General features: G+C 52.4%; 2 protein-coding genes across 2 annotated transcripts in view; one reads left to right on the top strand and one right to left on the bottom strand.

Moving 5' to 3' along the window:
- The first annotated feature begins 18062 nt into the window (after positions 1-18062).
- On the top strand, positions 18063-19690 carry LOC123058044 (uncharacterized acetyltransferase At3g50280). The gene has a single exon (XM_044480876.1). The coding sequence runs from the start codon at positions 18201-18203 to the stop codon at positions 19608-19610; it is 1410 nt and encodes a 469-aa protein (XP_044336811.1). The 5' UTR covers positions 18063-18200; the 3' UTR covers positions 19611-19690.
- Positions 19691-20684: 994 nt separating this feature from the next.
- LOC123060517 (O-fucosyltransferase 1) overlaps positions 20685-26412 on the bottom strand; it is a 6481-nt gene continuing 753 nt past the window's right edge. The window contains exons 2-9 of the mRNA XM_044483274.1: positions 26237-26375; positions 25094-25175; positions 24709-24785; positions 24504-24592; positions 23432-23555; positions 23025-23308; positions 22457-22586; positions 20685-21762 (exon numbers count right to left, since the gene is read on the bottom strand). Coding sequence (XP_044339209.1) covers positions 21160-21762; positions 22457-22586; positions 23025-23308; positions 23432-23555; positions 24504-24592; positions 24709-24785; positions 25094-25175; positions 26237-26375 — 1528 coding nt within the window. The 3' untranslated portion in view covers positions 20685-21159. The remainder of the gene's footprint in view (positions 21763-22456; positions 22587-23024; positions 23309-23431; positions 23556-24503; positions 24593-24708; positions 24786-25093; positions 25176-26236; positions 26376-26412) is intronic.

The raw sequence follows: 26412 nt of genomic DNA, 5'->3' as shown, positions 1-26412 counted from the left end.
TTTCTGTTTTATATTTCTGTTTTCTATTTTGTTCTGTTTTGTTTTAGTTTAGTAAAATACTAAACCATTTTAATAAATTCTGTAGTTTATTATGTGGTTTGCTAAAATATATACAAAGCCACTCACAAACTTCCAGAATTATTTGGAGTCATATTTAATATATATTAAATATAAATCCAAAGAAAATAGTTATTGGATTAATTCAAATGGCCAAAATAAATATCTCTGTGACTCCAAAAATATTGGTTTAAATTTTACCTCTCACCAATATTTCCATGGAATAACAGGAACATTTTCTTGGACTCATTTGAGAAGATTTAATTGTTGGTTGTTTTTAGAGGTTTCTGAGGCTTTGAAAATTCCTCAATTCAATTTCATTTGAATTTAAACATGATGCTCACATGAGGCTAACCTAGAGCAATGCCTGAAGCTAGGGATGTGACACTTGGTTATTTTTCTCTTTTGATTTCTTCCGTGGGGGCGCGTCAGCGCACCCACTGGGTGTAGTCACCGAGTTCCGAGTCGGCTGTTGCGCAGGCGGCTTGGAACTTACTAGGTCCTGACAACTTAACTTATCCTCGCCTCCTGTATAATCTTCTAGGAGTATCATAACCTTCGCGCAGCCGCCTTCAACTCCCAGGCTCAGGAGCTGGGCCGGAGAACTGAGGACCTGACCAGCAGCCGGAGTGCGTGCTTTGTCTCGTTCATCTCCTGTGGGGGCGCGTCAGCGCACCCACTGGGTGTAGCCCCCGAGATTCGGGCCGACTGCTGAGCAGCTGGGTCGGATCTTCCTTGACGACTTCTTCCTTATTAATTTTTCATTTGTCTTCATGCTTGCAGGAGCCAATGCCGACTTGAGGGGGCAGCTCAGCAGGGCCCAGGCCGCCCTTCGCGCCAAGGAAGCTGAGTACAACGCCTTGGTCCTGGAGCATGACTGCCTGGCCAAGAAGTTGGCCGACCAGGAGGAGAGCCACAAGGCGGCCCTGAAGAAGGCGCAGGACAGCGAGGACACCCTGAAGGCCGAGTTCGAGACCGAAGCGGCAGGCTGGGCTGAAGTGAAGCAGGTACTGAGCGAGGGCTTCAGTCGTATCGAGGAACTGATCGATGGTAAGCCGCCTTCTTCACTCTTTGCCTGCCCCTTGATCCCTGATTTGTGTTCTGACTTGTGCTGCTTCTTGTTCTCTATGCAGACTACTTTCCCGGCTACTCCGTCTTCGCCACCCAAACCATCGAGGCCCATCGCGAGGCGCACCGGCAGGCGGGGGCTGAAATCGCGCCGGACACGAGCCGGACGCCTGAGGAGCAACTCTTGGCGGTCCAAGCCCGGCTGCAGCCAGCTCAACGTATGCTCCGCCGCCTCCAGCGCGCCGGGGCGCAGGTGTTGGCCGCCCTCTGGCCAAGCAAGATCATTCCCCTCACCCCGAGTCGGACTGCCGACTGGCTGGAGGTTGCGGTTGGCTGCTTCGAGGCCTGGAAGGCATCGGCAGCCCGGCTTGGAGCTGGGCGGGCGCTGGAGTTTGTCCGAGCCTGGTATCCGGGGCTGAACATGGACCAGCTGCGCACCTGGCGGCTGGAGGCCGATGAAGAGATGGACGAGGTGCGGCCGGCTATCGCTTAGCGCGCTTCGACAATCGCCGAGTGTACTGACATCAGCGTCTTCGCTCCTGAAATTAATGACGACGGCGTTGCCCAGCCGGAGGAGTGGTTCGGGCTGGACCCGGCAGCGGGTGAAGACTCGGCAGAGGAGATCGCCTCCAGCAATGAAGGCGAAGACGACGAAGAAGAGGAAGGCGAAGACGTTGAGCCGACCGGTGAAGCGGCCAGCCAGCCTCAGCCTGATCGTGCCTCCAGCAACGAGGCGTGTGCTAGTGCGCCCTCTGCGGGAGGCGGTGATCATGCCGAGGTTCGCCAGCCGACCACTCCTCCAGCCGGCACTGCCGTCTCCACCGACTTGCCCGACTCGCCAGTCGCTCCCTTGGCTTAATCTGCCGTCCTTGTTTTTTCCTGCTTGTTGCCTTTTGAACAATTGTATTAAACTTGCGCAGTTCCACCCACTGGGGGTGTATTCGAACTATGTTGAATGCTGGCCTTTTGAAGGTCTTTTATGTAAATATTATTGTGTGTGTGTTTGGTTTCCATTCATGTATGCTTTTTATCCTTAGGTTGTTTCCTTTGCCGCCTTCCCCTTTTGGGAAGGCGAGTACTCGAGCTTTCTTAGATTGAAGCGAGATGAATGGAAGCCGGCCGGCCGGCTACTCTGGTAGTCGGTCGGTGGTGGGAGAAAACCCGGCTTTTGTTATATTAGTCCGTTAGTCCCTAGCCGTTTTTCGTGTGGGCGTCCTTTCCTGCCTTTAACTCTTGCCAGCCGGACAGCCGGTTCTTCGATCTGTGACTTTTGGCAAGAGAAGGCTTGGGAGCCGGCACACTACTTGTCTGACTGCGGGTAGGACTTCTAATATAACTCTAGGCGGCCAGTCCCCGGGCCGACTAGTCGAACCCGGTGCCGGACGGAAAAAGTGAATGTAATGACAAGGTCATAAGCATGATACTCTTCATCCATAGATAAAAGATGGCAGTCCCCGAGCTCTCCTCGGGGGGCCTATTGTCTCGTACTTAGTACAAAAGTTAGCGTGATACATACTGCATTTCAACTGTAAAATCTTCGGAGGAGGTTGGCGTTCCATGGTCGTTCTGACTCCTTGCCGGAGTCGTCTCTCTTTCGTGCCTTTGGCTTCTGCGCGTTGATCAGGTAGTAGGAGTTGTTGCCTAAAGCTCTGCTGATGACGAAGGGGCCCTCCCAAGGGGCTGAGAGCTTGTGCTGGACGGTTGTTCGCTGGATCAGCTGGAGCACTAGATCGCCCTCTTGGAAGGATCTTGGCTTGACCTTCCGGCTATGGTAGCGGCGCAGGCCCTGCTGATAGATGGCGGACCGGCTGAGGGCTAACAGCCGGCCTTCTTCCAGCAGGTCAACGCCGTCTTCCCGTGCTTCCTTGGCCTCCGCTTCCATGTACATGGTTACCCGAGGCGAGTCGAACTCGATGTCAGTTGGGATAACCGCCTCGGCACCATACACGAGGAAGAAAGGAGTGAAGTCGGTTGACTTGTTTGGGGTAGTGCGCAGACTCTAGAGGACGGCCGGCAGCTCATCGAGCCAACAGCCGGTTGAACGCTCCAATGGTACGACCAGTCGGGGCTTGATGCCGAAAAGGATGAGGCCGTTGGCTCGCTCGACCTGGCCGTTTGACTGCGGGTGGGCAACGGACGCTAAGTCCAACCAGATGCCTTGCGTCGCGCAGAAACGTGCCAAGGCTCCCTTGGCGGAATTCATGCCATTGTCGGTGATGATGTTGTGTGGTACGCCGTACCGAGTTGTTATATCTGCGATAAATGTCACGGCAGTCGGCCCATTCAGCTTCTTGATCGGCTTTGCCTCAATCCATTTGGTGAATTTGTCCACGGTGACAAGCAGATGTGTCATGTCGCCGCGCGCCGTCTTGAATGGGCCCACCATGTCCAGTCCCCAAACGGCGAAGGGCCAAGTGAGGGGAATGGTCTTGAGTGCTGAAGCCGGCATGTGTTGCTTGGAGCTGAAGAGTTGGCATCCTTTGCAATGTTTAACTAACCCCTTGGCGTCATCCAAAGTAGTCAGCCAAAAGAAACCATGGCGGAAGGCTTTGGCGACGAGTGATCTTGAGGCCGCATGGTGGCCGCATTCTCCTTGGTGGATGTCTCTGAGGATTGCAATGCCCTTCTCTTGCTCGACACATCGCTGGAGGACTTCAGTGACACTGCGCTTGACGAGCTCTCTATTGACGATTGTGTATGCTCCGGCTCGGCGTTGGACTTGTCTTGCCTCTGTTTCGTCAGCCGGCAGATCTTGGTTTATTAGGAAGTTGAGGATGGACTGAGCCCATGATGGAGCTGCGACTTCTTCTATTGCCAATGCGGCTACTGCGACCAGGGCGGGCGGGCTGGGTGGTGAAATGTTGGAGTCGGCCGCCGCCTGTTGTGTTGGTGCAGTCTCCGGGCCGACTACCGCAGTCCCCGAGCCGGGTGTGGCAGTCCCCGGGTCGGGCGTAACTACGGAAGTCCCCGAGCCGCCTGCTGATGTCCCCTGGCCGACTATCGAAGTCCCCGGGTCACCTTCTTGGTTCTTCGAGCCGGGCCTGGCTGTATCAGGGTCAGGCAGTACGAAGATGGAATCGGACTCTGGAGACGGCTTGATAGACGGCTTGAGGAGGCGTTGTAGAGAGACACCGGTTGGTATTGCTTGCCGAGTGGAGCCTATTCGAGTCAGGGCATCAGCTGGCTCGTTGTTGGCTCGTGGTACGTGGAGGAACTCGCATCCTTCAAAATACCCTCTGATCTGCTGAACGAGGAAGCGATAGCTTGCCATATTTGCGTCCTTGGCATCCCAGTCGCCGGATGATTGCTGGACCACCAAGTCCGAGTCACCATAAGATAGGATCCGGCGAATGCCGAGCTCTTTGGCAAGCCGGAGCCCGTGTATGAGCGCCTCATACTCGGCCACATTGTTGGAGGCGGCAAAGTGAATTTGCAGCGTGTATCTGAGCTTGTCGCCTTTGGGAGAGGTGAGGATGACGCCGGCTCCCAAGCCGGTGCGCATCTTGGACCCATTGAAGTGCATGCGCCAATGAGTGGAGTCGGGAGCTGGCGGCAGGTACTGGGTCTCGGCCCAGTCGACGAGGAAGTCGTCCAATGCTTGGGACTTGATGGCAGTGCGAGGCTGGTAGAAGATCGTGTAAGGGGCCAGCTCGATGGCCCATTTCGCCACCCGGCCGGATGCATCCCGGCTGCCTATGATCTCGGCCAGCGGGACGGTGCATACGACCGTGATGGGATGCTCTTGGAAGTAGGGCTTCAGCTTCTTGGCGGCGAAGTGCACGCCATAGCACATCTTCTGGTAGTGCGGGTAGTTCTGCTTCGAGGTAGACAACACCTCGCTCAGATAGTGCACCGGCCTATGGACCGGCTGGGCTCGGTCCTCTTCTGGGCGTTGGACTACAATGACGGTGCTGACCACCCGGCTGGTTGCGGCAATGTAGAGGAGCATGGGCTCTTTCTCAGTCGGCGCCGCTAGGACAGGCGGCGTGGCCAGCATCTTCTTCAGCTCGTGAAAAGCTTGGTCGGCTTGGTCATTCCACTCAAAGTGAGTGGTCTTCTTCATGAGGCGGTAGAGGGGGAGAGCTTTCTCTCCGAGCCGGCTGATGAAGAGGTTCAGGGAGGCCAAGCATCCGGTGAACTTCTGGACGTCTTGAAGTTTGGTGGGAATCGCCATTCTCTCAATGGCCTTGATCTTTACTGGGTTGCATTCGATGCCGCGTTCGGAGACCAGGAAGCCTAGGAGCTGGCCGGCTGGCACTCCGAACACGCATTTCTCGGGGTTGAGCTTGATTTGGAACCGGTGTAGGTTCTCAAATGTTTCCTTGAGGTCTTCAAGCAAGGTGCCGCGCTTCTCCGTCTTCACCACAATGTCGTCTATGTAGACGTGGGCGTTTCTACCGAGCTGCTTGAGGAGGCACTTCTGCATGCAATGCTGAAAAGTGGCACCGGCATTTCTCAAGCCGAATGTCATAGTCAGGTAGCAAAAGGCTCCGAATGGCATGATGAAGGCGGTCTTCAGGCGGTCTGCCGGATCTAACTTTATCTGATGGTACCCTGAGTAAGCATCCAAGAAACTCAACAGCTCGCATCTGGCCGTGGAGTCTATCACTTGATCAATCCTTGGCAGGGCAAAGGGATCTTTGGGGCAGGCCTTGTTAAGGCTCGTGTAGTCTATGCACATGCGCCACTTGTTATTCTTCTTTAACACGAGGACCGGGTTAGCGAGCCATTCTGGAAAGAAAACTTCCATAATGAAGCCGGCCACCAGAAGTCGGGCTATCTCTTCTCCTACAATCCTTCTCTTCTCCTCCGATAGTCGGCGGAGGGGTTGTTTGACTAGTTTTGCGTCTTCTCGGACGTGTAGTTTGTGCTCGGCGAATTCCTTCGGAACACCCGGCATGTCCTTGGGGGACCATGCAAAGATGTCCCGATTTTCACGGAGGAAATCGGCGAGCTCACCTTCCTATTTGCTATTTAGGTTCGCCCCGATGACGGCAAACCTCTCTGGGTGCTCGGGGTCAAGAGGTATCTTCTTCGTCTCCTTGGCCGGCTGGAAAGATCCTTGAGCATCATACTCCTTGGGATCGGGGGACAAGGCCGACTGTTTGCCGGCCATGGCCACGACTCGGTCCAACATCTTCTTTTCTTCGGCAATCACAAGGGACTCGGCCAGCCGGCTGCTGGCTGCTGCGCACTCGGAAGATTTCTTGTAATCGCCGGCTATGGTGATGATGCCCTTGGTGCTCGGCATCTTCATCTTGAGTTAAGCATAGTGGGGAACTGCCATGAACCTGGCCAAGGCAGGTCGGCCAAGCAATGCATGGTAGGGGCTCTCCAGGTCCACCACTTCAAACCAGATCGCTTCTCGGCGGAAATGCTCCTTGTCCCCAAAGAGTACATCAATCTTGATCTTGCCAATGGGGGCGCATGACAGGCCGGGTACAATGCCATGGAACACAGTTCGAGTAGGCATGAGTTGCTTTGCCTTGACGTTCAGCTTCTCCAGGGTGTCACGGTACAGGATGTTGATGCTGCTCCCGCCATCTATCAGCACGCGGGAGAAACGGGCGGCGCGTCTGTCCGTTGCAAGGGTGGCATGCAGAACCAATGCATAAGAGCCGGGAGATGGCATCATCTCTGGGTGGTCGGCCCGGCTCCAGCTGATAGGTTTTTCTGACCAGTGCATGTGCTCGGCGGGGTTGGCAGCGACCATGCTGACTTCCTGGTGCTCTCGGCGTTTGCTGCGCCGGTCTTCGGGCTGGCTTGTAAAAATGACATAGGCGGCATGCTCGTCGGGGAACTCATCATGCACGGCTCCGACTGCGGAGCCGGAGGCGGCGGACCGGTAGGCGGAGGCGGCGCAAGCCCTTCACCTTTGGAGATTCGGGTGAGCCAGTGGCACTTCCAGGTCGTGTGGTTGGACGGCTTCGCGCCGCTGTGGAACTTGCACGGGGCGTCGAGAGTTTGCTCGTAGGAGAAGGCCGGCTGCCAAGCCGGCCTGCCGCCCTTGGGTTTCTTGGGCGCGGGCCGCCCTTCGGGCCGCTCGTCTTCGACTGTGGCCACCTGCCGACTGGCGGAAGGCGGCACGGGGCCCTTGCGCTTGTGGTCGTTCTGGTGTGGGCGTCGGCCGGAGTCCCCAGCCGGCGTCTTGGGCGCTGGGTTGAGTACCTTCCCGGACGCGTCTACCCGGAGTTCGGTATTCATCGAGGAGTCGGCGGTGGCGTACTTGTCCGCTATGACCAGAAGCTCGTCGAGGGTAGTCGGCTCGTCGCAGAGGAGCTTGTGCTTGAGGAGGGTGCCTTCTCGGCACCCGGCAGTGAAGTATTCTATGGCTTGCACCTCGTGCACCCCTTCGCAAGAGTTGCGGAGCTCGGCCCAACGCGTGAGGTAGTCGCGAGTAGACTCGGCAGGGCCTTGTACGCACAAGGAGAGCTGTCTGGGCTTGGGAGCCCGCTTGTAGGTGCTGGTGAAGTTGCGGACGAAGGCTTCTGTCAAATCTAGCCAGCTGTTGATGCTGTATGGCTTGAGGCTGTTGAGCCAGGTCCGCGCCGTGCCTTGCAGCATGAGGGGCACGTACTTCACGGCAACGCGCCTGTTGCCGTTTGCTATGCTAACCGCCGTGGAGTAGTCGATTAACCAATCTTCCAGCTTCACAGAGCCGTTGTACTTCGGCGTGTCTCTTGGGAGCGAGAACCCTTTGGGGAAAGGCTCGTCGCAGATGCGGGGGCCGAAGCAAGGCGGGCCGACATCGTCTTCTTCTTCCAGCGCCAGGGATCGCGCCAGGCGGTCGATCCGATGGCGGGCGTCGTTCTCGCCGACTCCTTCGCGGCGACCTAGCCGGCCGCTGAGAGTCAGATGCGCAACAGGCGGTGGGGTGGGATATCTCTCTCCACGGGGCCGAGGCGGAGGCGGGTTGCCCCGCCACTCCACGGCCCGGGGCTGGCCTTCTGCGTCTCGCTCGATGAAGATTCGGGTCCGACTTCGGCTGGCAGCCGGCTCTTTCTCACGCCGCGCGCGGGTTTTACCTGTAGTCGGTGTCCGGGACGTCGCGCCGTGATCTCGGCGCGGGGGAGGGCTTTCCGCGCAGGCGTCGGCTTCGTGCCGCTGCGCGGCTGCATTGATTAGCTGCTCGATGCGTCGGGTCATGTGGGGGAGTTCTTCGCCCCCCAGTCCGTCTAGCTCATCTATGCTCGCCTGGGCGGTGCGCAGGTTCTCGAGTGGAGTGGCATAGACTGGGCGGTCGACTCCTAACGTGTCGGCGACGACAGCGCCGCGCTGTCTGACAGCGCCGGCCGGGCTGGGCCCGCCTGGGGGCGGCGTGCCAAAGGCGGCGCGGTCGACTTCGCGTCGGTGGGCCTCAGCGAGGCGTCTCATGGAAACCAACTTCCGTTCCTCCGCAAGGAGGGCGAGGCGGCGGGCCTCCAGTACTTCAACATCGGCATCGGCCGGGAGGGGGATGGAGAAGTCGTGGATCGCCATGTGCGGGGCATCGCGGGCGCTCTCGTCAGAAGCGCCGCCGTGGCCGATGACCATCACCTCGGTGGTGACAGCGTCGCCGCCATCGGCCCGGGGAAGCGGGTCGTTGTAGATCGTGACGTCGGTGGGGAAAGTGTTGAGTGAGGCCGTGTCGGAGTCGACAGGCATCGGGTCGGTGGAGCCAACCGACATCCACAGCAGGCTCGTCGGAGACGTGGAGCTGGCCGAGGAGGTTGACGAGGTGGTCGGTGCCCGCGTCGGAGGCGAGCTCGTCGAAGATGAGGGTCTTGTCAAGGAGATCGGCGAGGCCGCTCGCTGCCAGACGTTGGTGACGCCTTGCAGCGCGTCGTGGCAAGCGCCGTCGGGCATGCCGGGCTGGCTACGCTCGCGGGGGAGGAAGAGGGTTCCCGTCCAGAACAGGTCTCCAGACGACGGTGCACCTGGCCCCATGGTGGGCGCCAAATGTCGGGTGGTAGGTGCGACATATGCCAACGGGTGGCTTATCATTGTGGGAGCCAATAAGACGTCGCCGGTGCCTGGAAGCGGGATGAGGCGAAGACATGCACGCCGGCGAATCTTACCCAGCTTCGGGGCTCTCCGTGGAGATAACACCCCTACTGCTGCTCTGCGGTGTCTCTGCATGATCACTAGATGAACAAGTAGCTACACGATGCTCCGTGAGCTGTTTGGCGAGAGGAGGAAGAAGGGCACTGCTCGCTCTCTTCTCCTCCCTATGCGGTGTCTAAAACTAGCAGGGATCAACCCTTTGCATGGGTGTCCCGGGGGGTTTATATAGGCCTACCCCCCGGGGATACAATGGTAATCCGGCTGGGTGTGGGGCCCATCCGTCTGTGTCTACACTACCGGCTTCTACGCCGGCTGCTGGGGCCCGCCGGCTGGTGGGTCCCGCCGGCTGCCGGCTCCTTGGTCGACAGGCAGGCCCCACTGTCCAGGGCCTTGTCGGCGGCTGGTTACTGTTGCTCAATCCTGGTGACAAGGGCTTCGCCGAGGTGGGCATGGCTACAGTGCCGCCGTCTGGCAGGTGATCGCTGTAGCCTCACCGCGTCTTGTCTCCTTAATGTGATCTACAACGGACCTCATGGCAAGTCCGGACAATCTATTGAGTTCGGCCCATTCGGCAAGCTGATCAGTTAGTGGAAGCGGACGCTCTGGAATGTTAAACTGCGACCAGAATAGCTTGTCCACTTCACTATCTGTTTGGTCTCGGAAGTATTCAGCCGCATTGACAGCACTCGTCGTCAAATCCAGATATGCGTCTGCCGAACTCAACAGTCGATCCAGAGGGGTGTACCGCGGATCTCCGAACTTCCTCCGCAGCAAAAAGGGCTTCCCAGCCACAATATCACTGGCTTCACGCAGCTCCTCCTTCTTCGCTCTCATGGCAAAGCGGGTGTCTTTGGTCGCCATAGTGGCCTTTTCGAGGTTCGTCCCCTTCGTTCGGTTTTCTTCTTCAAGGACCTGACAACGGTCGGCAGTATCTTTTAACTCTATAGCCATCTTGGCCATTTTCTCTTTGCTCTCGCAATGCGCGACCTTCTCGGCTCTTAACTCTTCGACCACCTTCAAAGCAGCCGCATTACTACTCCTTGCTTGTTCTTTGGCTCGGGCAAGTTCCGCCCGAAGGGTCTCCACGGTGGCAGCTCCATCTGTAGTCACAACATATTAAAGATATTGGCATCACGCTGCTCTTACTATGTGACATTCACCAGAAAATATCACTTACCCTATGCCTCGTCAAGCCGGTTGTTAACAAGCTCGATGTTGGCATCCGCCGCATCCAGTTGCCGCTTTAATTCGGCAAACTCATGAGTCCGGCTAGCCACCGGAGCTTCCACCACCTGCACAAAAAGGCGGTATTGCTATTACCTAGGACTACGATCCTCTATTTGCCACCGTTCTCGGTGACAACCAGAGTCTCAGGGGCTACTATCTACACAGGGCACACCTAAAAATGTGCGGTACTATCACAAAGGTATATCATTTTACGTACCTCAAAGCCCGTTAGTAGACTCATAAAGGCGTCATGCAACCCGCTTTCGGCGGACGAAATCCTTTCCATTACCGTGCCCATCAACGCATGGTGTTCTTCCGAGATGGTCGCTTGCTTCAGCAGATCCCTCAGTGTTGGGTGGTTGGTGCGACATATGCCAACGGGTGGCTTATCATTGTGGGAGCCAATAAGACGTCGCCGGTGCCTGGAAGCGGGATGAGGCGAAGACATGCACGCCGGCGAATCTTACCCAGCTTCGGGGCTCTCCATGGAGATAACACCCCTACTGCTGCTCTGCGGGGTCTCCGCATGATCACTAGATGAACAAGTAGCTACACGATGCTCCGTGAGCTGTTTGGCGAGAGGAGGAAGAAGGGCACTGCTCGCTCTCTTCTCCTCCCTATGCGGTGTCTAAAACTAGCAGGGATCAACCCTTTGCATGGGTGTCTCGGGGGGTTTATATAGGCCTACCCCCCGGGGATACAATGGTAATCCGGCTGGGCGTGGGGCCCAACCGTCTGTGTCTACACTCGCCGGCTTCTACATCGGCTGGTGGGTCCCGCCGGCTGCCGGCTCCTTGGTCGACAGGCAGGCCCCACTGTCCAGGGCCTTGTCGGCGGCTAGTTACTGTTGCTCAATCCTGGTGACAAGGGCTTCGCCGAGGTGGGCGTGGCTACAGTGCCGTCGTCTGGCAGGTGATCGCTGTAGCCTCACCGCGTCTTGTCTCCTTAATGTGATCTACAACGGACCTCATGGCAAGTCCGGACAATCTATTGAGTTCGGCCCATTCGGCAAGCTGATCAGTTAGTGGAAGCGGACGCTCTGGAATGTTAAACTGCGACCAGAATAGCTTGTCCACTTCACTATCTGTTTGATCTCGGAAGTATTCAGCCGCATTGACAGCACTCGTCGTCAAATCCAGATATGCGTCTGCCGAACTCAACAGTCGATCCAGAGGGGTGTACCGCGGATCTCCGAACTTCCTCCGCAGCAAAAAGGGCTTCCCAGCCACAATATCACTGGCTTCACGCAGCTCCTCCTTCTTCGCTCTCATGGCAGAGCGGGTGTCTTTGGTCGCCATCGTGGCCTTTTCGAGGTTCGTCCCCTTCGTTCGGTTTTCTTCTTCAAGGACCTGACAACGGTCGGCAGTATCTTTTAACTCTATAGCCATCTTGGCCATTTTCTCTTTGCTCTCGCAATGCGCGACCTTCTCGGCTCTTAACTCTTCGACCGCCTTCAAAGCAGCCGCATTACTACTCCTTGCTTGTTCTTTGGCTCGGGCAAGTTCCGCCCGAAGGGTCTCCACGGTGGCAGCTCCATCTGCAGTCACAACATATTAAAGATATTGGCATCACGCTGCTCTTACTATGTGACATTCACCAGAAAATATCACTTACCCTATGCCTCGTCAAGCCGCTTGTTAACAAGCTCGATGTTGGCATCCGCCGCATCCAGTTGCCGCTTTAATTCGGCAAACTCATGAGTCCGGCTAGCCACCGGAGCTTCCACCACCTGCACATAAAGGCGGTATGGTTATTACCTAGGACTACGATCCTCTATTTGCCACCGTTCTCGGTGACAACCAGAGTCTCAGGGGCTACTATCTACACAGGGCACACCTAAAAATGTGCGGTACTATCACAAAGGTATATCATTTTACGTACCTCAAAGCCCGTTAGAAGACTCATAAAGGCGTCATGCAACCCGCTTTCGGCGGACAAAATCCTTTCCATCACCGTGCCTATCAACGCATGGTGTTCTTCCGAGATGGTCGCTTGCTTCAGCAGATCCCTCAGTGTCGGGTGGTAGGTGCGACATATGCCAACGGGTGGCTTATCATTGTGGGAGCCAATAAGACATCGCCGGTGCCTGGAAGCGGGATGAGGCGAAGACATGCACGCCGGCGAATCTTACCCAGCTTCGGGGCTCTCTATGGAGATAACACCCCTATTGCTGCTCTGCGGGGTCTCCGCATGATCACTAGATGAACAAGTAGCTACACGATGCTCCGTGAGCTGTTTGGCGAGAGGAGGAAGAAGGGCACTGCTCGCTCTCTTCTCCTCCCTATGCGGTGTCTAAAACTAGCAGGGATCAACCCTTTGCATGGGTGTCCCGGGGGGGTTATATAGGCCTACCCCCCGGGGATACAATGGTAATCCGGCTGGGCGTGGGGCCCAACCGTCTGTGTCTACACTCGCCGGCTTCTGCGCCGGCTGGTGGTTCCCGCCGGCTGCTGGCTCCTTGGTCGACAGGCAGGCCCCACTGTCCAGGGCCTTGTCGGTGGCTGGTTACTGTTGCTCAATCCTGGTGACAAGGGCTTCGCCAAGGTGAGCGTGGCTACAGTGCCGCCATCCGGCGGGTGATCGCCGTAGCCTCACCGCGTCTTGTCTCCTTAATGGGGCGTCTCCTTCGAGGGAGGTGGCAAGCCGGCTGTGGGGAGCCGGCTCTGTCTTGGGCCGACTGGGGGAGGCCTAGCCGCCTTCGGGTGTCTCTCTGCCCGAAGGGGCCCACCGCCCGTGGGCCGCGCTGGCAGCCCGTCGTGGATGACATCAGGGTCAATGTGGCAACAGTGTGCCGCCGGACGGGTCATGGCCACCCGTACGGCGCACTGTGCCAGGCGTGCTCCGGGATTCGGGGGTGGCAGGCTTTACTGTAGCCACGCCCCGTCACATCGCTGTTATGTGGATGCAGACTTCGAGGGTACGATCTTGACCGCTTTGTGGGAGCCGGCTTCTTGGAGTCGGCCTTCTCATGGCCGGCTTCTCGGAGCCGGCCCTCCCACGGCTTTCTTCATGAGGGCTAAAGTCGGGTTGCCTTCCGATAGCCGGCCTGGGAGACAACCGGCAAGGGGAAGGCGGCCCCATGTCTTGGATTCTTGAGGGCCGGATCGGCTCGTAATTTTTTCAGAAGGGCCAGGGGGAGCCGGCTAGGCTACCCATGGTTATTTACTCCGACACTCAGTACGTCCGACCGCATACCAGACGGCGCCAGACTCTTTTGTCTGCCATCTTCAAGAGCCGGATGCTGGGGACTTCGGGTGACTATGGGATTATCTTCTGGCCTCACCGGATCCGGAGAAGCCCTCCGTGACGACACTTCAAGGTTGCCTGCTTCTTGAGCGGGGGAGTCCAGGGGAGGCGTTTCACTCTCCATCATCTCGGGAAGAAGGTCCCCTGAAGACGAGCTCTGTTGAGAAGGGCTAAGATCCGAACTGCAAGATAAACGCTTCGGTTATTTTCCTCGGAAGTAAGGTAGAGTATATCTACTATTAAGTAAATTTTGATCACTTGCGACTCATTAGAGGGCTGATCCCCGCACGAACTTTGTGCGGTAAAAGCACCCTCCGAGACGGGACCCTCTGGTGGAGTTTTCTTCTCCTGTTTGGAAACCTTGGTTTTCGGATCATCAGAGGTAGTCCTCTTCCTCCCCCGGGGCGAAGGAATGTCAGACTCCTTCTCTTGGCTATCCTCACTCATGAAGGCGCCCGTTCCCTCGGTAGGAATAGATAGCGGTGGAGGCCCGCTTTGGCCCTCTTTACTCCCCCCTTCATCTTCCTTTGCGGGCACCAGGCAAGGTGCTGGCTCGAGCATCTTTTCCAGCACCAGATTGTCCAAGCCTTCGGGAAGGGGGGCCGAACAACGGATCATCTTCGCCTTTGCTATCCAGTCCTGGTCAAAGAGCGGGCCTTCAGGATGATGTCATGATAACAGAAAGACGGTGTGTTCGGCTAGAGGGTTACTTACTTGGTCCGCGGTGCGGTTGCTGCTCAGGCCCACGTCCTCGAAGGTGTCCGGACACTCTATCTGGGGTCTGAAGAACGACCTGTACATCTCCTCGTGCGTTAGGCCGAGGAAATTCTGAATAGCACACGGTCCTTCTGGGTTGAATTCCCATAAACGGAGGGGCCGACGTTTGCAAGGCTGGACTTGATGAACCAGCATGACTTGCACTACCATAACCAAACTAAAATCTCCCTCGAAGAGATCCCGAATGTGGCTCTGCAGTATGGGCACATCCTTGCCTGGACCCCAGCTTAGCCCCCTGCTGATCCATGACATCAGTTGTGGTGGAGGGCCCGAGCGAAAGGCGGGGGGAGCTACCCACTTGGCACTTCTGGGAGCGGTGATGTAGAACCACTCCCTTTGCCATAATTCGGACACCTCTGGAAAGGAACCTTTTGGCCATGGAGCTCCAACAATCTTGCTTATTAATGCACCTCCGCATGCTGCATATTGCCCCTCGACCGTCTTCGGCTTCACATCAAAGGTCCTGAGCCACAGGCCGAAGTGAGGGGTAATGCGGAGGAAGGCCTCACATACGATAATAAATGCCGAGATGTGGGGAAAGGAATCCGGGGCTAGATCATGGAAAGCAAGCCCGTAATAGAACATCAAACCCCTTACAAAGAGATCCAGAGTGAGACCTAGTCCTCGGAGGAAGTGGGAGATGAACACGACGTCTTCGTTGGGTTCGGGAGTAGGGACGACCTGCCCTCGGGCAGGCAGGCGATGCGAGACTTCGGCGGTCAAGTATCTTGCCTCCCTCAACTTCTTGATATCCTCTTCTGTGATGGAGGAGGGCATCCACCGGCCCTGGAGGCTGGATCCGGACATGATTGAAGGTCCGAAGCACCCGACCTGGGCTTTGGGTGTTAGAACTCGAGGCAGGGGAAGGATTCGATGGAGCACGGGAGGAAAAAAGTAAAAACCTTGACCCTTTATAAAGAGGGTGTATATCAAGCGTCCTCCTCGTGGCCGTTTGGGACTTGCCTAAAATCTAGGAGTCCTAGGCACGGTTGGGTTACCCACGCCCGTATTGATGAGAATCCCGTAATAAGGGGGACACGATCTCTGCTTTGACAAGACATGTCAAAAAACTGCCTCGCGTTATGTGCGGGGCTAGTTGAAGGAAACGGTTCGAATAATCACCGGGCCATGGCATAATGTCATGTTACCAAAACAAGTCAGCAGATTAGATTTGTGGAAATATTATTCTCTCTACGGTGGCATGTGAAACTTATTTTGCAGGGTCAGACACTATCCTTGTATTCAAATTCTTCCATGGTGTATTCGGAGGAGGAACCCTCCTTGCAATGCCGAAGACAATACTGCACGCCGGACTCATCATCATTGAAGCCTGGTTCAGGGGCTACTGAGGGAGTCCTGGATTAGGGGGTCTCCGGACAGCCGGACTATATCCTTTGGCCGGACTGTTGGACTATGAAGATACAAGATTGAAGATTTCGTCTCGTGTCCGGATGGACTCTACTTGGCGTGGAAGGCAAGCTAGGCAATATGGATATGTATATCTCCTCCTTTGTAACCGACCTTGTGTAACCCTAGCCCTTTCCAGTGTCTATATAAACCGGAGGGTTTTAGTCCGTAGGACAACATACAATCATACCATAGGCTAGCTTCTAGGGTTTAGCCTCTCCGATCTCCTGGTAGATCAACTCTTGTAATACTTATATCATCAAGAATAAATCAAGCAGCACGTAGGGTTTTACCTCCATCAAGAGGGCCCGAACCTGGGTAAAACATCGTGTCCCCTGCCTCCTGTTACCATCCGCCTTAGACGCACAGTTCGGGACCCCCTACCCGAGATCCGCCGGTTTTGACACCGAAACCCCCCGTGGTGAAGTTCTTGCTCTCAGTATTTTTTATATATTTGGAAAACATCTTCCGTGAAGTTTCAGGACTTTTGGAGCTGTGCGGAATAGGTCTCTAATATTTGCTCCTTTTCCAGCCCAGAATCCCAGCTGCCGACATTCTCCCTCTTTATGGAAACCTTGCAAAATAAGAGAGAATAGGCATAAGTATTGTGACATAATGTGTAATAACAGCTCATAATGCAATAAATATTGATATAAAAGCATGATGCAAAATGGACGTATCACACCCTGCGGGACAATTCTTTCATATCCAGTGCTTGCAGTCAGTTGATCCAAGCATACCAGGCCATCCTCGTTCTCCACTCAATGCCAACAGCCTCTCCGCGTCTTCATCATTGGGTGCCCTCAAGTACTCCAGCCCAAAGATATTAATCATGCCTTTTGTGTACCTTCAAACGACCTCCAAGATTGGATCTTATCCAATGCAGACATAGTTGTCAGTGGCGTCGGCTGGACACCCATAAGACAACCCTCAAATAGGCGTGATACATTTCATCTAAGGGCTCACACTTGTCTCTCGGGATGCACTCCTCCGGAGTTTGAACCTACTTCTCCACGACTTTTGCAATGGTGAGAAAGAGACTTGTGTCCATCTGAAATCGCCAGAAATAGTTCTCCGGATAGGTTGGATTGGGGTCGAAATGATCTCTCATAATCTTGGCATGGCCCTACGCTCTATCTCGGTTGATGTGTATGCGGTCAAGTTGTGATCCTTTCCTTGGCCGCCGAAAATCATCATTGAAGATCATGCCAACGACCATTTTGAAGTCATCATCGTTTTCTTCCTCCGCCTCCTTCGACGACGACGACAAAGAGTCCTCGAAGATCATCTCTTTCAACCTCTTCATCTGGAGTAAAAAGGACTCCATTTAATATAAAAAATGAGATGAAAGAAGCACACGAAAAAAATCACCTTGGCAAACCGTCGAACACTTGAAGGGCGGCGGAGGCGTCACGGTCCGCTAGCCACGTTGATCATATATTAGGGATGGGCGAGGCTTTGAGATGGCCGGAAGTGGACAGAGATGCTCAGAGGAAGAAGATCCGAGCCTCTTTTTGGCGACGGCAATGATGCGGCGGCAACGTTTGAGCTCGACTTCGACGACGGCAACGGCCAACAACCTGCAGAAAGTCGAGCAGCGGTGAGGGCGAAGGTTGACAGTGAGGCGTCGACGGAGGTGGTGGCTAGTCACCGGAAGTAACGCTGGCGATGACACAACGTGGAGTGGCCAATTTTTTTACTCAGCGGCTGGGTGGCTGAATATATTTAGGGGTAGAGGCGGATAAATTTTTCCTCCTGTAAAAACGATAGAAGGGTAACCGAATTTATCCTCATCTAACGGCGGATAGAGATCGGTTAGAGTTGCCACGAGCAGTTCAAACATATACTCCCTCCATTTCAAAATATAGTGCGCCCGCGCTTCCCAAGGTCCAACTTTGACCATAAATTTAACCAACGAGACCGACTGCGGCGGGAGAAAAAAATGTATAATTGAAAACTTCTTTCGAATACGAATTCACTGATATAACTTTTGCTCTCGCCGCAATCGATCTTGATAGTTAAATTTACGGTCAAAGTTGAAGCACGAGGATAGAAGAAGCACTACATTGTGGAATGGAGGGAGTAAATGCAAAGTGGCACTACACTACACAGCTTATAGTTGATTAATCAAAAGCAGCAGTAGATTTGTTAACTCTCACGGCCTGACGTAAGCTATGACGCCGCTCGTGAGTGAGACCAGTTTTGAGCAATTTCCTTGAACATTCAGTCAGGTAAACAATAGGCAGAGCACATTCAGTTTTGAGTTTTTATACCCTATAAATAGTGCAGCCCCTCCAGGATCGATCACGTCGGAGAACGAGCTCGGCCATCTCAGTCCAGCCCTGTAGCCAGCCAGCCGGCAAGCAGGGAGCGCAATGCCGCCGCCGTCGCCCGTGTGCGTGGTGTCGTCGCGCACGGTGAAGCCGCCGGCTCGGCCGCGGGAGCGCATCCCGCTCGCCACATGGGACGTCTCCATGATAAACGCCAACTACATCCAGAAGGGCCTCCTGTTCCCCGCTCCCCCGCCGCCCTTCTCCACCGGCGCCGCCGTCACCAGCCACCTCGCCGACGCCCTCGCCGAAGCCCTCGGGGGCGACTACTACCCTGTCGCCGGACGCTTCGTCACCGACCGCCACCGCGATGACAGCGGGGCCGTTGTTGGGTGCTCGGTCTCTATTGACTGTGACGGCCAGGGCGTCGAGGTCGTCCACGCCGTCGCAGACGGCGTCGCGGCGGCCGACGTTGTCCCTCCCGACGCCGACGTTCCGAGTGTCGTCGAGGACCTTTTCACGCTCAACGACGCAATCAACTACGACGGCCACGAGCTCCCCCTCTTCGCCGCCCAGGTCACCGAGCTCGCGGACGGCGGCGTCTTCGTCGGCTTCGTCTGCAACCATGCGCTCGCCGACGGCACGGCCTTCTGGAACTTCCTCAAAGCGCTGGCCGAGATATCGCGCGCCAGGCTCGCGCCTCCGGGGGATCCGCAGTTGCCGACGTCGTCGCCCCGGCCCATGTTCGAGCGCTGGTCGCCCGACGGCGGCACGGCAGCGCCGGTCGTGCTGCCGTGCAAGGACCTGCCGGAGCTCATCGAGAGACCGGCGCGGGTGCCGCTCCGCGGGCGCGTGCTGCACTTCACGGCGGAGTCGATGGCGGCGCTCAAGGAACAGGCCCGCGAAGAGCTCCTAGCTGCCGGGGACGCGGCGGGCGCGGCCGCCCTGACGCGGTACCAGGGCCTGACCTCGCTCATTTGGCGGTGCATCACCCGCGCCCGGCGGCTGGCCCCGGACGACGAGACGGCGTTCCGCGGGGCTGCCAACAACCGCGGGCGGCTCCGGCCGGCGCTGCCGGCGGAGTACTTCGGCAACAGCCTCTACGCCGTCAGCACGGAGCCCGTGCGCGTGTCGGAGCTGCTGGCGCGCGGCGGGCACGGGCGGGGGGCGGCGGCCGTGGGCCGCGCGGTGGCGGCGAACACGGACGCGTCCATCCGGGCGCGCGTGGCCGCGTGGACGGCGGAGCCCGTGGTGACGGTGCGGCTGACGATGATGGGGGGCTCGCCGTGGTTCGACGCGTACGGGTGCGACTTCGGGTGGGGGAAGCCGACGGCGGTGCGGAGCGGGAGGGCGAACAAGAACGACGGGAGGACGGTGCTGTACCCCGGGCGGGAGGGCGGAGGCAGCGTGGACGCCGAGGTGTCGCTGTCACCCGAGCACATGGCGGCGCTCGAGCTGGACGACGAGCTCCGGGCCGCCGTGTCATCGTCACGTGCCAATTTTGTTTCGTTGTAAAACATGAGTGGTATTTTCTGGTGAGATAAATAAACTGTCAAACTTAAAGTATTCACAAAAGTTAAGCTAAATTTCGGTTATGACTGATGGGCAGAGCATGTCGTATACTACGAAACTTACCCTGAATTACGTGCTGAATTTAGAGAGAGAGAGAGAGAGAGAGAATGAGGTATGTCACAGAGGCATTAGCAATGATCTGTCATGACCGAATAGTACCGTCACTCTCACTTTTGGTTGGTCATTAGCGACGGCTACATTGTTCACCCGCCATCGATTAATTATCATTAGTGATATAGTGATGGTTTACAGGTTACATTCTTCACATGCCACCAATAACTGTCATGTTTAAGGTAATGGAATCAAAGTTTTCTCACAATAGTTATATGTAAGTCATCTGAATTTAGAATTTGGGTCAATCGATTTTCATGTGAAGGAAGGAACAACCGGAGGGAAGGAAGATCGCCATTATATGTAAGTCGCCCGAATTTAGAATCTGGGTCAATCGATTTTCTCGCGAACGAAGGAACAACCGGAGGAGGGGAAGGAGATAGCCGAAGAAGCCCTCTGGATCTATCTTAGGATGGCAGGCGACCTCGTTATCTATCTTGGGGTGTGGGTGGGTGGGGGAGGGAGGTGTGCAGGTTCACCGGATAAGAAACCGATCATCGCCGGGATTAGAAGGATGACCGGGGCAGCGGCAACACAATGATTGAGGGGAGGGCGGAGTGGCAAGGCTGTCACCGAAGCACCACCAGCAGTGGGCGGCGTAGACAGGTGATTCGGCCGGCGGTTGTGGGCGGTTCAGATCAAGGTCGGGAGGAGGAAGACGATGAACAATGATTTCCGGAGATAGAAGTTATGTCAGGTTGCTTTTCCATTCAACGGCTGGGAACAACTGACCCAGATTCTAAATTCAGTCAATTGCCCCGAGCCATCCCCATGTTTTTTTTTTTTGCACAACGGTCAATTGCAAAACCAAAACCGAGGAAGCTCCTTGACCAGGAACACATGAATCCAACCGGATGTGTGCAACGAGGACCAGCAAATAAAGCCAATAGAACCGAGACACAACACTCAGCTATAACATATACTACTCCCTTCGTTCACAAATATAAGATGTCTTGGATATATTTCAATATAGACTACACACAGAGTGAAATGGGCGAACAAACACACTAAAACGTGTCTATATACATTCCATTTAAAAAAAAGAGTTGCTCATAGAACATCTTATATTTGTGAACGGAGGGAGTACCTCTGTAAACAAATATAAGATCTTTTAGTAGTGATCTAAAATCTGGTTCTGACCCTCCCAGCAAATTCATAACGTTCATATGTTTTTTCTTCCCCAGAACTCTACATGACAAAACCTACCCAAAATCTGGTTCCGACCCTCCCAGGCTAACAATCTCAACAACTAAATCTTGAGTTGAACATGATCGCCTACATGGATATAGAGCCATCAATCCTTCCTCCAAAAATGCCATACGCAGGTCTGAGAAACAATCTGTCCCCAATCAATAAACCTTGGCTAAACTCCAGTTTCCATTTAGCTGGTGGAGTCAGTTTGATTAGTAGCTTCCGCTTCCACATCCTCTTTATTCTGGAACTGACTTTCAAGAACATCATTTACATTGTCGGGTGGGCACCGGTCAGCTTGATTCCCAGCTTTCATCTGGCAGAAGCACTCTGGCCATGAGTTTGTGTAGAAAGACTCTGGATGGATGCGCTTGTGGGGGGCGCCAAAATGGGTGTTGAACATGACCTGCCTGATCCTCTCCTCATATCCAGATGCACGCCCTTCCTCCATGTCCATGAATATCGGAGCAAGGGCCTTCCTGTTTGGCGTGATTGTGGTTCGGAAACCATAGTATAGGCGATGACCCATGAGGTTGTTTGCGAAGTTGCTCGGGCCATCATACGTGGGCATAAAAATGTCCGACAGGAGACAGACCATGTAGTCAACTGCTGACCTTGCTAGCCCTCGGTTATCCTCTTCCAGCTTTCCACTTCCAATCATACTATTGTTTTCTAGACGTGGAAACATAGCCTTGAATGGCTTCATGAAGCGTTCCCCACCAAAGAGCTTGCCAGAAGCAAGGTAAATCCGTGTTGTGTTATTAAATCCCATAGCACGAATGATAAGACCTACCTGCAAAACAATATAAATAGACCATTTTCCCCGTTATTTATGGAAAGAATTATTCAACAGAATAGTAGGTTATGATGACTATGATATTTATTTTTCATATACTGTCGTCCCACATTTTTGTGCTTTAAATATACTACCTCAGTCCTGAATTATTTGACGCCCAAACGGATGTATCTAGCACTTAGTGCTAGATAAATCCATAGTGTCAAGTAATTGCAGATGGAGGGAGTATAATATTTGAAGGAACAAGGTCTATTGTGGACCTCAAATTAACCACTGCCATGTGTGGGCCAAAAATGTACGGCTTATTCTGAGGGCCAAGTTCTCTGGTGCTCTAGTTTTGTGGTTCAAGAGGACCAAAAAGGTAGGCATGCATAAACTCCCATATTTAATATTTTATATAAGTTTCATAGTTGCTCCTAATAATCATTTTTCTTACCAATCAAAATGATTCATTTAATGGGTGCATCTAGGGTCAAAACACCCTAAAAGTGAAGTTTGGAAGCTCCATTAGAAAAGCATATTTAGCAGCTTACAAAATTTGAACTTTGGCACATCCATACTTAGATTGATATATATTAGTGTCAATTTCAAACGCAATCTGGATTAATGTATACAAAAATGAAAAATCCAGATTGAGTTTGAACTTGACACAACAAACATCAAGAAAAATGTCTATAAGAAGAATCGGTACCTCTTCTGGAGTTAAAGGGCACTTTCCAATGAGCCTTCTTTTCTTGTAGACAAGGGTCTTATTTGCAAAATTTTCTTCCCGATACTTCAACAGGATTTCCTGTTCTTTAGGTGTGAATATGTCAATGCATCTGCAGTTTTCATTTTGGAAGTAAGGAATGTTCATATGTCAACACAAAAACGAAATTACATGGCAAGACATGCAATTAATAACCACTGCATATACCAGATTTTCATGTATAGGTTATCAACAATAGTCAAAATTAATGAATTAAATAAGAGAATACTTCTCTAAAATTTTAGTATCAAGGACTGAAAATGGCTATTGCTACTTTATCTTAATATAATTTTATATCTATGAATGAATGAATGTTATGAGTTCCATCATCCATGTAAGGGCCATGCTTAGCCCTCGTCAAGACCTTCCTTAGCCTACAATAACGACATGCCTTTTAGTCCCAAAAGAGGTGGGTAGGCACTTTCCTAAGCCTACCACAGAAAAAAAAAACTCCATCAATGGATACACTTCAGAATAAAGCAATAACACGCTGGTTTGATCAAAGTCCTACCCGGCATATGCAAGCATATCCAGCTCAAACCGAAGATGAATCGACATGAAATGGCCTTCTGAACGGAGCTTATTCACTATATCACTGCTTGTTTTCATGATATTTGGCTTAAACTGTAGTGCGTGATAATTCACCCTGCATCTCAATCTCTGGAGCTCTGGGTCATCAATTTCTTCTGCCAAACGGTGTGAAAATGGAGTTAAATATATCGCACCATACTTCCTCAACTTCTCCAGAGCAGTTGTCCTGTACCAAGTAACTGGTGCGTCTCTAGGTGGTTCAATCTGTAAGGACAAAAAGTGTTCCATAAGTACAGAATATCTAGAAAATTTTGACTTTGGAAAGATAGAAAAGGTGACTTTAGTATAGCTAAATTTGGAGTGCTACTGTGCTCTAAATATATTCACCTTATAAGCTCTGAGCTTCTTGGACTTTCCATGTGCAGTGATTTTTGGAATACTCATAACAATTCGAACATCATATTTCAATGTCTTGATGAAGTGGGGAACATCATACATATCTACAAAACCACTGGTCCATACATAAATACAACAACAATGGATCATTCAACGCAAACCAGTTGAACAAGAAGGTAACTACAAAGCCAGAGAGGAGTGAACTCAATGTAGACGTCATTCTAATTACCAAGTGCAACATGCAGTGGCCACCTTATTATTTGAAAATCATATTAACACTTAGTTTTGGGTTTGTCCAACTAATTTTTCAACATAACTTCTAACATCTTCATGATGGCATTACACAAAAATGCAAATAAGGATTTCAATGCGAGTCAATAATATCCGCATTGTTACAATCTTTAACAGAAAAGTTTTGGTTTTGCAACTTAGCTCGCAAATCTTTATCTAGTATACTATGAACAAACTTTCAGGCAGGATGCTGAAAAGGTTACAAACTGTAATGTACTACATAAGGGTTTGTAGACTAACTGTAAAAGTTCCTCCTGGAGTCCTATTAGAATGAACTCATCTTAAGATTCTTAACTGGAAAAGTTCCTCCTAGAGTCCTTCTGCAAGAAACTAATCTTCCCATGCAAATTCTAACACTGTAAATTTTTAATAAATTAATTTATATAGACACCTATTCAGCATTCTAGACGTATGCTATTTTCCAATAACCTGATTAGCAGTTACGAAGTGCTAAATATCTACTATCACCAGGACTCAAATACTTCTACGAAGTTAATCAACATGACTACATAAAACACTTGGATTATGCCAATATCTCATGGTAATATCATGTACATTAGGCATAAAAAGCACTACGAAACTATATAAATCAATTAATGCAAACTGCAGAATATTTGATAAGAAAAGTTCTGCAGTGAACTTTGGGGTGGGCACTGCTTTTGCTTTGTAGCAAGAAAAAATACTGCTCAAACAGAAGGAATCATAAGGAACACAGGGTTTGTGGTAACTGCATGCAATGATCTTCCTGCATGATAAAAATTTACTTACGTACCTCTCATCATGCCAGAATGAATTTGCATCTAACTCTGGCAGCACTAGTGTAGCATTCATGATTCGTGCTGCAACAACAGCATTACATATCTGCAAAAGCAAAGCAGCAGTAACCTTAAATCTCTCAGCTATGTTGCCATGAACACATAAAACTTGCATGATGAACTATGCTACTTTAGAGACAAAGTTTCATATGTTAATCATACTGCACTTCGTTGTTGGGACAAGCCACCATTGCACCGGACACGTAAGTACCCATTGCTCTCGGATTCAGTTGGTGGGGCTGCAAGTAGAGAAATTGCATTTCAGAATTTCATTTTGCCATCACACAGAATGGCATAAGAGAAGGGGAGCCTTGGCGCAGTGGTAAAGCTGCTGCCTTGTGACCATGAGGTCACGGGTTCAAGTCCTGGAAACAGCCTCTTGCAGAAATGTAGGGAAAGGCTGCGTACAATAGACCCAAAGTGGTCGGACCCTTCCCCAGACCCTGCACAAGCGGGAGCTACATGCACTGGGGCTGCCCTTTTTACAGAATGGCATAAGACTGGACCAGTAACTTCTGGTTCTGGGAGGATACAGAGAGAAACTCACGAGGCCAATAGGTGCGTGGTGCAGAAGATGCTCTCCAACCATTTGAATCTGCAGTTCTCCACAACTCATCTACAACAAAATCCTTGAGTAGTAGCACTGATGTCAGTACAAGATATAATTTGGTAAAAAATTAAATGACCATTGTATATCCAATTCAATTCCATACATTTAGCATAAACCAGTCTATAGGTCAAATGAATTGAAACTGAAAATATAAGTGATGCACCAAAAAATTTATCTAAGAAAATTGGTGCATTTCTTTTTCGGAGTAACATTATTCCTTATCCATCAAATATTATGTGCCAGAACATGATGGATAGGACCATACTTTGTGCTGACTTAATTTTAATATTTATTTATCAATTTTCTTACTCTAGTCTTTTTCATTAGGATTAATAAGCAGTGGTGATGCATCACTTCCCTAACAGCCCACAGCTGGCAAAACTTGAGGTTATGAAACATCATGTGTCAGCTGTCAGTTTTATAAATGTCCTTATATTTATGTAGTAATCTGGTGGCCAGCATGATTTCAATGTTTACAGGCCTACTCCCTCCCACAATATAAGATGTTTTTGCAAGCTGTTTTTGCTTGCAAAAACAGCTTATATTGTGATACGGAGTGAGTACTATAATGCAGTAAACTGATTGTTTACATTTCTCAATTTTCCATAGGAACATTAAGCTACATCCTTGGGTGCTGATTAAGCAAACTAATAGTTATGGAGAAGTTGGATCTTACACAATTTTGGAAACAACTATCGCAACTTGCCACAGTCTGCAGGTAATAAGCCTATCGGTAGTAATACTCTGTACCCATATTAGGTGGTTCTGCATTGAATACAGTTTACCATCTTGCTTACGACCTCTTCACCAAGGAGTATGTATTTGTTAAATATTATTATACTTGGCAATTTTTTCCATCCGTTTCAATCAGCAACATGATTTATGCTCAGGCCGGCATATATGCTAGAATTAATTTGTTTTAAAAGTTCCATTAGAGATTTGCTCTGCGAAGTGCCTTGGTTATATAGCACCGGCACCTGCATAGCCATAGCCTCTCAGCCTTCACTTTAACTCTCATGGCATTGCTATCGGCCTTCCCTACAACGCCAAGCAGAACAAACAGCACAACTAAATAATCACCTGGACCCTGTGGGTGCCGAAGAGGACAACGGAGGAGGAGGACCAGAGCCAGATGGTGCCGATAACCAGCGCCGCAACGGCGACCCACAGCCGCGCCCGTGCGCGGTGCCGGCGCAGCAACGCCTCGCTGCCGAGGCCCCTGCGAGCCAATCAAATCAGCAGCAGGAAGTAGAGTA

This window comes from Triticum aestivum, chromosome 3A (genome assembly GCF_018294505.1).
Source record: "Triticum aestivum cultivar Chinese Spring chromosome 3A, IWGSC CS RefSeq v2.1, whole genome shotgun sequence".
Classification (NCBI taxonomy): Eukaryota; Viridiplantae; Streptophyta; class Magnoliopsida; order Poales; family Poaceae; genus Triticum; species Triticum aestivum.
Note: the sequence above shows the minus strand (reverse complement) of the source record. Positions and strands in the feature narration are given on the sequence as shown.